The sequence below is a fragment of the Molossus molossus genome, unplaced genomic scaffold (genome assembly GCF_014108415.1).
Source record: "Molossus molossus isolate mMolMol1 unplaced genomic scaffold, mMolMol1.p scaffold_m16_p_5, whole genome shotgun sequence".
Taxonomy (NCBI): domain Eukaryota; kingdom Metazoa; phylum Chordata; class Mammalia; order Chiroptera; family Molossidae; genus Molossus; species Molossus molossus.
Genome location: NW_023425388.1, coordinates 61,948,412 through 61,960,890, shown reverse-complemented (window position 1 = coordinate 61,960,890; position 12,479 = coordinate 61,948,412). Strand labels below are relative to the sequence as shown.

The window sequence follows — 12,479 nt, the reverse complement described above, 5'->3', positions numbered from 1 at the left end:
GAGTCAGCTGGACAGTCTTGGTCATGGTCATGGTGTCTGTGTGTCCGTTTCTGCGATGGGAAGGAACCGCCCTTCAGACCATTCACTCCTCAGTTCGTGGGTTAGGGCACCTCATGGACAGGCCTGGATGGCACAGGCTTGTCACCTCTTTGACCCTCCCTTTCTCTGCTTCTCCTGATGATCAGCTCCCCACCCTGCTTCTATTTCACTCTCTTGCAACCTTCCGTAGGACTGCTGCTGAGTCTGGTAACATTTTGTTTATTTTGGGTGCAGTTAATTTTGTTAGATGTAAAAATAGAATGGTGGTTATATCCTTGTTAAATGCCCTTGTCAAGTAAAGACACAAACTGAAGTATTCATGAGTAAAATTGTGTATCTGGATTTTGCTTAAAACACTTCCAAAACAAAAGCAGGGGCAGGAAAGGAATCGATGACACAAGATTAGCAAAATGTTGGTAATTATTGAAGCTGGCTGCTAGGTGCATAAAACATCTGTAGCATCCTATCTGCTGCCGTGTATATTAGAAACTTTCCATAATAAAAAGATAATAAATATAAAATTAAATGAAAAGTGCCTCCTTAAAAATGGTTTTGAAATTATCATAAGTAGAGTTCCTTCTTCTTTAACATTGTTACTGTTGTTATTGTATTTTATAGAAATATATTTTGTTTTGAAAAGAAAACTGAACCTCTGGTTGATGTTCAAAATGACAGAAGAATATATTGACTAAAAAATGCTATTGGTTCATTTTCTTGCATCTCAAAGAATCCTAAAATGCTAAAGCAGGAAAAAATAGTGTTTCTGAATAACATTATAATTAAAAATACAGTAGTTTCACGTTGTAACCCCTTATCCATAGTTTCACTTCCCACAATTTCAGTTACCCGTGGTCAACTATGGTCTGAAAATATCAGATGGAAAATTTCAGAGATAAACAATTTTTAAGTTTTAAATTGTGCGCTGATTTGAACGGCTCGATGAGATCTCGCACCATCCCGTTCCGTCCCACCTGGGCCATGAATCATCCCTTTGTCCAGCGTCTCCACGTGGTGGACACTCCCTGCCCATTAGTCACTTAGTAGCCATCTCGGTTGTCAGATCAGTTATCGAGGTGTCACAGTGCTTGTGTTCAAGGGATGCTTATTTTACTTAATAATGTCCCCAAAGCACAAGAGTAGTGATGCTGGCAATTCAGATACACCAGAAAGAAGCCATAAAGTGCTTCCTTTAAGCGGCAAGGTGTGTGTGTGTATAGGAAAAAACATGGTGTATACAGGGTTCAGTACTGTCTGAGGTTTGAGCATCCACTGGGGGTCTGGGGCGTCTTCCTCTGCCTGAGGGGTGGGGCAGCTACTGTTACAGGAAAATGGAATTCCTAATAAAATGTTACTATCTGACCACTTCGGAGAGAATGTCACACATCCTCGGATAAAATTAAAAAATGATGAAAGAATCTTGACAAATGCTTGCTCCCCTTTGTTCTCCAGAGGCCGTTTCTCCATAGTGAAGAAGTGCATTCACAAAGCCACCCGCAAAGATGTCGCCGTGAAGTTCGTTAGCAAAAAAATGAAGAGAAAAGACCAGGCTGCCCACGAGGCTGCCCTCCTCCAGCACCTGCAGCACCCACAGTACATCACCCTCCACGACACCTATGAGTCTCCCACGTCCTACATCCTGATTTTGGAACTGTAAGTACAGGTGTCTCTCTGAGGGGGTCCCCAGCTGTTTGGGTTGCTTCTGGGCGGTTACATTGAATACAGGGTCTTACAGTTTACAAAGTGCTCTGTGTCACCTGCACTCTGCCCTTCAGTTTACAAAAATGTTATTCCCATTTCGTAGATTAGAAAACCAAGAATAAGGAAGCACCTTAAAACTAACTCCGTAAAACTAAGAATCAGAAAAGCTGGGACATCTCTCTCACTCCAGTGTTCATTTCCTTTGTATTACAGACTCTTGAGCTGGAAGTTTAGGAAAGGGTCATTGACGACAGGCTTAGGGACAGGGTGGAGTTGAAATGAAAGACGGGGGTCTTGCACTGATCCACACCATCGCATCCCCTGTCCACCATGCAAGAGATTCCTGCTAGGGTGGAAACTATCTTCAAAACATTTCACTCACTGCAGATTCTCTGCGACTCAGGCACCCACATACTTGGCCCCAGAATACATCAAGTAAAGTACGGTCACATCCTCCTCACCACTCCCCAAGCTGAGGACAGAGAACATGCTTGGTGGTTGAGAGAGAGTGGACAGAGGCTAAAGAAAGTATTCTCAGACTGCTGAGCCCTCAGAGAAATGTTGTCACATGGGTGCTGATGAGGCCTGGGCCTGGAGAGAAGGCAGACATCTGCCGGAAGGCCAGTGCTGTGTAGGGCTCTGTGTGAACCCCTCCTGAGTAGAGAAACCTCCACTCACAGCTTTCAACCGTCCCTTTAGTCTTGCTCTCGTGTGCTTGTTAGTCTAGCTCGTTGCTTTTCAACCCATGTGCCGCAGGAATTTTCAAAACATGCGGTACCTGACTATTTAGTCAAGGGCACTAACATCTTTCTCCTTAGATTGTCAAATAAAAAAATGACAACAGCCAACAAACACAACAATAGCCGCCCGGTATAAATCAATCAAAATTATACCTATTTTTCCCCGGCTGGTGTGACTCAATGGTTGAGCATCGACCCATGCACCAAGAGGTCACCGGTTCAATTCCCAGTCAGGGCACATGCCCAGGTTGTGGGCCAGATTCCCAGTGGGGGGCATGCAGGAGGCAGCCAATCGTCATCGATGTTTCTATCTCTCTCTCCCTCTACCTTCCTCTCTCTCTAAAATCAATAAAGAAAAACGATTTTTTAAAATTATACCTATTTTGTGTGTGTGTTAAATGGACAAAAAAATGTATTTTTTGGTGTGCTGCAGGATTTTAGTCATTAGTTTGAAAGGAAAAATGCTTAAAATTGCTGGACTAGCTGTATGGGTATGGGGTCTTTGAAGAAGTAACTTATCATAAATTTATTTGTGATTAAAAGAAAAAAAAGAAAGAAAGCCAAAATGCAAAAATCTTAGGCTGAATTTTTTTTCTTTTTCTTTTTTTTTTTTTTATCCTCACTCAAGGACATTTTTGCATAGAATGAGAGAGAGAGAGAGAGAAACATCATGTGAGAGAGACACATCGACTGGTTGCCACCCACACGACCCCAACCCGGGCTGGAGACAAACTGCAACTGAGATACGTGCCCTTAGCAGGAACCGAACCCGGGTCTCTCTGGACTGTGGGCCGATGCTCTAATTGCAGAGCCAAACCAGCCAGGGCTGATTTTTTTTTTTTTTTAATTGATTCTAGAGAGAAAGAAAGGTAGAGGGAGAGAGAGATAGAAACATCGATGAGAGAGAACATCGAATAAGAAAGAACATTGATTGGCTGCCTCCTGCACGCCCCCCACTGGGGATTGGGCCCACAACCTGGACATGTGCCCTGACCGGGAATAGAACCAGTGACTTCTTGGTGCATGGGTCGACACTCAACCACCGAGCCACACCAGCCAGGCAATTTAGGCTGAACTTTTTTTTTTTTTATCCTCACCCGAGGACATTTTCCCATTTTTTGTTCAGATAGAGTGGGAGGGAGAGAGAGGAAGAGAGAGAGAGAGAGAAACATCGACGTGAAAGGGACACATCGAGTGGCTGCCACCCGCACGACCAACCAGGGCTGGGGACAAACTGCAGCCGAGGTACGTGCCCTTAGCGGGAACTGAACCTGGGACTCTCTGGACCACAAGCTGACGCTCTAACCGCTGAGCCAAACTGGCCAGGGCTAGGCTGAACTTTTAACGTGGTTGAAAAGAAACATGAGGAGACAACCCCAACGCTGTCAGTATTTGTACTCCTTCTGTGCTATCCACACCGCAGTGTGGTCACTGGCAGACTGTCACTGTGGACTTCACAAACACATCTACAAACAGCCTTCCAGAGCCTCGCCTGCCTGTTTGGAGTCTCCTGGCTGAACAGGTGACTTCTGTTGCTAGTGAATTATCTTTGTTTACAAGTGACATGTTCTACTTGACCATACTTCCAATGTAAGGTATTATCACTCGCATGCCAAGGTGGCACAGCACCCCAAACCTCTGCCCTCCAGACCTGCAGATCACCACTCGCGGGGTGGGGGGGGGTGTTCATTGCCAGGCTCTTGGTGCAGTGGACGGAAGCATCCTTGGAAGGAAGAGACTGGGCTCCACTCCCAGCTCTGTGGTGTGGGCAGTGGATGTGGCTTCCTGGACCTCAGGGTCCTCATCTGTGAAGTCTGAAGAATTATTCCCACTTCTCAGAGATGTGGCGGGGATTAAATTAGACGAATATTGGATTGAACTAGTTTATTAACATTTCCTGGGCACTTACTATGTGCCAGCCCCTGTGTAGACCTGGGCCGGGGAGGAAGGAACAAAGATGAAAACAGTAGTTCTTGAGCCCTGGCCAATTTGGCTCAGCAGTTAGAGCGTGGGCCCGCGGACCAGAGAGAGCTGGGTTTGGTTCCCACCAGGGGCACGTACCTCGGTTGTGGTTTCTCCCTGCCCCGTTTGGGGTCGTGTGGGTGGCAGCCAGTCGATGTGTCTCTCTCACATCGATGTTTCTCTCTCTCTCTTCATCCCTCTCTTCCTTCTGCTCTATCTGAAAATAAATGCAAAAATGTCCTCAGGTGAGGATTTAAAAAAAGTAGTTCTTGCCCTTGAGGAGCTATACATACAATGAGGAAGACCAATAGCGAAATGAGTGGTTTCAATATAGCATGGTAAACGCATATTTTGGAGAGGGTTACTGTGAGAACATAGAAAGGTACTTGTTTGGACTCAAGTGTCAGGGAAGATTTGTGAGGCAGTTCCTGTGCTAAATCTTGGTTACACCATGACTGTGGGTCTCCCTTCCTGGGGCGATCCAAATCACCAACAGAGCTTTTCTCTACCAGGCAGCTGAAGCAGACAGCTGAGGTCCTGACTCTAGTCTGTGGTGGAGCCTGGGCATCTGCATTATCCAACGGCTCTACGCGTGAACTTGGTAGCTGAGACTTTCGGATTTCAGAGCAGTGCTACTGTTTATTTCTTCCTTAAGTGCTCCCGGGGGGTGCCTCACACGGCCCAGTACTACTTCACCCCACACTCACCACTCACCCACCACTGGCAGGGTCAGAGGACGGAAGGCAAGGTCTTCATCGGTCCCAACCTTTGCTCCTGTCAAGGAAAGCAGAAGAGGCCAGTGGGAAGGAAGGAACTAGAGGAGAGAATGGAAGCTGGCCAGGGGAGGTTCAGCTGTGCTTGAAAGTAGTTTCTGACTCTTGCTCAAGCGCCTCTGCCTGGGCGTTTCCCGGGGATGTGCCTTTAACAGGCGGGGCACAATAGAGGATAAGTGCCTGACATCTGGTCACTGCTTGCTAAAGAGGGCACAGGGTCCCTGAAAGCAGTTGACATTTATTGAGCACTTACTATTGTTACCAATTATGCATAAAGGCCTCATTGTCCCACTGGATCCTTGCACATTCCTCATAATGAAGGTGGGCATTATTGAATTGCTGTTATTCCCACTTTAAAGATGAAGTAACCGCCATAGCCGGTTTGGCTCAGCGATTAGAGTGTCGGCCTGCGGTCCAGAGAGACCTGGGTTCGGTTCCCGCTAAGGGCACATACCTCAGTTGCAGTTTGTCCCCCGCCCTGGTTGGGTCATGCAGGTAGCAGCCACTCGATGTGTCCCTTTTACATCGATGTTTCTCTCTCTCTCCCTCCCACTCTATCTGAACAAAAAATGGGAAAATGTCCTCGGGTGAGGATAAAAAAAAAAAGACTGTCAGCTGATTTCTCAAAAGAAACTTTGCAGGCCAGAAGGGAGTGGCAAGAAATATTCAGAGTAATGAAAAGCAAGAACCTACAACCAAGATTAGTCTATCCTGTAAAACTGTCATTTAGAATTGATGGCCATATAAAGACTTTCCCAGACAAGGAAAAGCTAAAGGAGTTCATCACCACCAAACCGTTATTATATGAAATGATGAAGGGTCTTTTTGAAGAAAAAGATAAAATATATGAACAAACAAAATGGCAATATATACATATCTATCAACAATTGAATCTACAAATAAAATGAACAGGCAGAGCAGAAACATTCTCATAGATACAGAGAACATTTTGTTGGTTGCCAGTTGGGAGGGGGTTTGGGGGAATGGGTGAAAAAGGTGAAGAGATTAAGAAGTACAAATTCATTGCTAGACTGACAAACTTCAAAGGGAAAGGGGTTGGGGGGGTGGGAAGAAATAAACCAAAGAACTTATATGCATAACCAATGGACACAGACAATAGTGTGGGAAAAGGCGGGAGGGGGGCGGGAGTGGGGAGGAGGGGGTCAGTGGGGGAAAAATGAGGAACATCTGTAATACATTCAACAATAAAGATAAAAAAGAAAAAAATTCTAAAAATTAAAAAATCTATGTGAATTATAACGTGTAAAAATTAAAACTGTAGTTACTATTAAAGAAGAAGAAGAAGAAGAAGAAGAAGAAGAAGAAGAAGAAGAAGAAGCAGCAGCTAACAGAGAATTTAAATGATTTGCCCTAAACTCCCAGCCTATAAGTGGCAGAATCAAGATTCAAATCAGGGTCCACCCAGCTCCTCCTACCTTGTTCTCAGTCATGGTTTTTAAGGATAGAAAGTTGCATCCCTGGCCGGTTAGGCTCAGCGGTTAGGTTAGAGCGTCAGCCCACAGACTAAAGAATAGAAAGTTGCTAAAAGGCAAAGGATTCAAAAGGGGGTCAAGAATGCCAAGGATAAACTTTGCCTACTTTCTGTTTTTTCCCAACTGGAACTTAACAGATAAAAGCAGTATGTGCCCTGGCTGGTTGGGCTCAGCGGTTAGTGTTGGCCTGCAGACCAAAAAGTTGCAGGTTTGATTTCGGTCAAGGGCATGTACCTTGACTGCAATTCTATCCCTGGCCCTGGTTAGGGTTGTGAGGAGGAAATCAGTCGGTGTGTCTCTCTCACATCAATGTTTCAAAACTTTTTCTCTCCCTCTCCCCTCCCAGTCTATCTAAAGATAAATGGGAAAATATCCTTGGGTGAGGACTAAAAAAAAAAGTTAACCAAATAAGAATGTGTCGTAAGTGAACTTACAGCACACCACATCTGTAATTTTATTTACTTGCTTATTTACTTTAGTTCTAAACATTATACTAACTTAAGGCTCTAACTCAAATATGCCTGTATGACCACATGGATCTCTACAACAGGGAGTAGGAAAGAGCTTACAGATGTGTGTGTGTGTGTGTGTGTGTGTGTGTGTGTTATTTCTCTGTTCTTTACAAACATCTTTCCTTTGCCTTTTCCTCCCTACTCTCAGGATGGACGATGGCCGGCTCTTAGACTACCTTATGAATCACGATGAGCTGATGGAAGAAAAGGTAGCTTTCTACATCCGAGACATCATGGAAGCTCTGCAGTACCTTCACAACTGCAGGGTTGCACATCTGGACATCAAGGTAATAAGAAACAGCAACCCTTGCAAGGCAATGACCAAGTCCGACCTGCTAGTCATTACCCTTCAGGGGTGTTGATTCTAATTCATTTTATTTACTTAGATTAGACTCCTTATGAATATTAAACAGAAACTAGGTTGTCACACAATTTAAAAGTGTTATTCGTGAGTTAATGAGAATACAATGACACATGATATTTGGGGTGAGAGAAGGTAGGCAGGTTTTAACCACTACGTCTAACTTTGTAGAAGGAAGCAAATGAATGTCAACTTTTCCATGGTGCTCAAAAAAAAAAGCCCCTGTTCTCCAAAATGAATAATTTATTCTTTACTTGATTCACTGCAGAAGTGAGGGGTAGTTAAGAAGACATGATCTGCAGTGTCAAACGACTTCTCTGACGCACCACCCAAACTCAGTTTCGTTCAGTTGGAAGCCTGATTGCTTTGCAGAGGTCACTATAGGCTTTATCAAAATATAGCAGCACAGTGTTTGAACTAGTGCGGTCCTGCATATAGTCAAAACAGAGAGCTGAACTTGCCTTCTCTTCTCCCCACCTCCTTGGGTCTGTCTCCTCAGCCTGAAAACCTGCTCATCGACCTGCGGATCCCAGTGCCTCGAGTGAAGCTCATCGACTTGGAGGATGCTGTCCAGATCTCAGGCCACTTCCACATCCACCACCTGCTGGGCAACCCTGAGTTTGCTGCCCCAGAAGTGATCCAAGGCATCCCTGTGTCCCTGGGCACTGACATCTGGAGCATTGGGGTTCTGACCTACGTCATGCTCAGTGGGGTCTCCCCCTTCTTGGATGAGAGCAAAGAGGAGACGTGTATCAATGTATGCAGGGTGGACTTCAGCTTCCCCCATGAATACTTCTGTGGCGTGAGCAATGCCGCCAGAGACTTCATCAACGTGATCCTGCAGGAAGACTTCCGGAGGCGGCCCACAGCAGCCACCTGCCTACAGCATCCGTGGCTGCAGCCCCACAACGGCAGCTACTCCAAGATCCCTCTGGACACCTCCCGCCTGGCGTGCTTCATAGAACGCCGCAAGCATCAGAACGACGTGCGGCCTGTTCCCAATGTCAAGAGCTACATTGTCAACCGGGTAAACCAAGGGATGTAGCCATGTCCCCGCCCTTGAGGTTTCACATGGAACTGCGGTGTGAACCAAAGCAAGACTGAATGTGTCTGTAAATAATTCTCTCCATGATTTCACTCCACGCAGTTCTCTGGATTGAGAGATGGTACCTCTTAAACTTCGCCAGTGGTTATTCAGGGTCTGAGCAGCAGTAAAATCACCCTAAGTCCAGGGGCCTTTCCAGAAGGGCATTCAGAAGAGATCAAAAAGGAGAAAAGTCAGAGAGTATTACTAAGAGGGGCAAGGATAACAAGAATGCTAGCCGTTACAAAATTTTAATTGTGCGTTCCAAAATGAGTGGGTAACTGGGCAAAACTTCAGCTCACTGTAGTGAGCATAAAAGGTTTCTACCTTGGCTGAAATGTTAAGCAAAAGTTCTATTTAGCAGAGATGTCATGTTTGCCAACTATTGTGGTTTAGATTACTCAGATATAGTTTCTTAACAGGATACATCTACGCATACAGTAAGATCTATCCCGTTCAGGTTTCAGAGTTTTATAATATAGAGATATATATGAAATCAATCATAAGTAACTTCGAGTGCTCCAGTTAAGACAGTACTTTATTTACCGAAGCATTACATTGTTTTAACTAAGCACAATTAGATGACGAGTTTTTTAGAGCATTTTGTACGTCTTGTATAGAAATCTTTTACCAGAACCTGTGCATTAAGAGAAAGCAGCTACTCTTTTGCAATCTAAGGACGAGAAGGCCTTTCTCTAGTCACAGGCATTTGACTCGCATAGGTTCTGTATATGAAATGCTACTCCCAAATTCACTGGCAGCTCAGAGTTCACCTGGTGGGAAAGCCTGCCAGGAAGTCAGTCCAAATACAATAAGAGTTGTGGGCTATTTTCATGTCTACACTTGGTTTGAAATCGATAGCGAATGTAACAGGTTCATACAAAAGGGCAAATAGAAACCTTTCCTACAGTCCCTCTGAACTCTGTACCGACACATTGTGCTGTCCTCTTCAGCAGGAGGATGCTGTCCTCAGAAAGCAGGCCTTGACTTCTAACCCCCCGTGGAAGCTAAGGGGTGCTCACCAAAAGGAAGCAGCCATATAGGCCTTGTAGAGGCCTGGTCCCAAGTCCTTTTTGAAGCCATGGAATACAATTTGATACACCACCTTAATAGTGCATTGAGTTTTAACTGTGATTGCAATACCTACCACCACTCAGCCGCCAATATTTCCTGGGACTAAAAGGACTAATTGCACTTTGAGGCCGATGCTGCTTTCTGGTGTATATTCTCCATGCTAGATGACTATTAACTGCCCTTTGTTCTGCTAGTGGAGAAACAATTCAACCTGGGCGTTTCATGTTGTTTGTTTTCTGTTTTGTTTGTTTGTTTGTTTTAGAAAGCATTTTTGTGTTTGTACATGATCCACCCTTTGTTTTCTACAATGTGTTTTGAAACTTGCAGTTATGCAGATAATATTTTAAAAATATAACTCACGTGTTTGTCCAAATCAGGTTTGATGGCATTGCTTCTATCCTATAGTAGGATTGCGGACATTGAAATCATGCAGCTCAGCGCAGAGAGCGGATGAAGGATAAATAGAACTACAAACCTGTCTAAGTGAAGAAGGGTGGGCACGAAGCCCAAACGTTAATATATAAACACACTCCCACAGTGGAAAGGTAGAATTAAAAACACTCATCATTCCTTTCTACCGATTTCAAAGTCAACCTCCTCATCTACCCTCCACTCATCCCATCCAAGACTATAAATTAATAAATGAGTAGAAAGTATAAGCAATAAGACTAGATAGCACGTCGTGTTTTCAGGATTAACCAAATATGTGGAAACTGACTCTGGCTGCGTTTGTTTCCTAGTTTTCCAACGGCCCTGGGTCATCACGGACTCCTTCCTCAGAGCACTCTCTTGCCGAATCCTTCACAGTCTTATTTAAAAACAAATGTATATACAAATGCTATATGACATGATATTTTAAAATGTAAAGCAACCTACTAAAAACTCTTTTAGTAAACATGTCTTCATGATGAGACATAGCGTAAAAGAAGAAAGCCTGGTCCCTAGGCTTCTCGTGAGATGGGGTGCAGATGTTGGGGTTTCCCAATATCCGTATAGCATGGCCTGGCGAGTTCTGCTCAGTCCGCAGCAGATGGTGAGGAAAGAGCCCCCTGCTGAGTCATTTTGGGTGTTTATGACCATGCAGGAGACCAGCTGTTTCTGCTTGAGAGGCAGGGTCCAGGACGCGGTGCACAGACCGCCCAGGAGAGCATTAATGGAACTGCGTTGTAGGGAGGGCAGTTGGCAGAATGTTAGAGCCAAAGCTTTCACGTCAGCTTGTCCAGCAGTGTGGGGATGATCCAGGCTGAGGCTGCATGGAATCCCCCCCCTCCCCCCAACGAGGACACTTGTTTGGGAAGTGAGGAGACAGGAGAGGAAGGACACAGACATGAAAAGTAGTATGATTTTGTTAACTGGAGCCAAAGTACAATCATTAGAGTAGAATGAATTTATTAGATGCCCCAAGAGAAAGAGGGTATATTTTATCTAGTTTGGTAACAGAAGGAAACTAACAGGGAAGCTTCCTGTCTGCAAAGCTTCTGGTTCTTCCCAGCAGGGATGAAGTAGCAGTCCTGGTTCAAGAATTCCCCATAGCAAGTTGGAAGTAACAAGGAATCCCCACACAGGGCTGGGAAATGTACGAGGTTGCTCTGTGGGCAAATGTGGTGAGAGATGAAGGACCAGGGGCCACTTTCTTGTACCTGTTTTGGAAGAGATATTTAGTCCTTTGTGTTAGAAAAGAAAAAATAGTCCACTTCTCTAATGACGGTGGTCCTTGAAGTCGAAACTCAACAAGGAATTAGTGAAAGTAAACTTCTAGTTGAACTGGGAAAAATAAATGTTGGTTAAAGTCACAAGTTTCTTGCTTGGCTTATATTCATTCCATAGGGTTCAGGGTGTTTTGTTTGTTTTCTTTTGTAAAGGTGGGATGGAGAATGAGCAGAAAGATCAGGGACAACCCATAATAATTTTTAAAAGGTATAATAATTTACTGCATCTTTTACAATTGTTTCAAATTAAATAGATTTATATCCACTTACAGCTGAATGTGAGAACATTTTTAAGAAAAAAAATGTAGTGTTGGCAGTGTCCCTTAGGTCTCTCACAGCCATAAACACTCTTGGGGGAGTAGAGGAGGCAGAGGAGAAGCTGGCTTCACTGCTTTGTGGTTCACAAAGCCTTTGTAATAGTAGTGCCTTTCAGAGGGGAGGATGGGAAATAAAGTTCATTGTATTTAGATTGACTGATATTGCAACATTTTTTCTTTATTTTATAATATCTTTTAAATGAAAACATCTGAATATAGGGTGAGCCTAGGAATACTTGAGTTTCAACCTCAGCTATTCCTGATCCGTCCTTTCTTACAGAAAGTCTTTGGGTTTTTTTCTGCCCCAAATGTCCCCATTGTTCAAATGAAAGTTAGGGAGAAGGACAGCAGACATTATCATAGGCATGTTGGAAGAATACCTTAGTTGGGATGTCTAGAAAATACTTTGATTTTTTTAAGTGCTACACACTGCCAGTGCTAAGAATTTTACTGATAGGAACTTTGAACATTCCAAGTTTTCATATTCATGTCTTTAGATACCATTTGCAAACTCATGACGTTAAATCGCATACATTGATTTTAATTGGAAGTACTAGGTGCTCTTTGTCTAAATGTTGTTGGGTCTTAGCCTGTACTTTTGAACATTTATGTAAAAGTTTATCTACAGAAAAAGGTAGGAAGAGCTGACTGAAGTCTTATGACAGCAAACGGTTTTCTCCAATATTTCTCATGGCAGACAAAGAATAAGACGTCCTC

At 44.0% G+C, this 12,479-nt stretch overlaps 1 protein-coding gene across 1 annotated transcript in view; it reads left to right on the top strand.

Moving 5' to 3' along the window:
• Nucleotides 1–9,961, top strand: part of KALRN (kalirin RhoGEF kinase) — a 593,373-nt gene extending 583,412 nt beyond the window's left edge. The window contains exons 25-27 of the mRNA XM_036242844.1: nucleotides 1,489–1,689; nucleotides 7,366–7,504; nucleotides 8,078–9,961. Of these exons, the coding sequence (XP_036098737.1) occupies nucleotides 1,489–1,689; nucleotides 7,366–7,504; nucleotides 8,078–8,623 (886 nt within the window). The 3' untranslated portion in view covers nucleotides 8,624–9,961. The remainder of the gene's footprint in view (nucleotides 1–1,488; nucleotides 1,690–7,365; nucleotides 7,505–8,077) is intronic.
• Nucleotides 9,962–12,479: the final 2,518 nt, after the last annotated feature.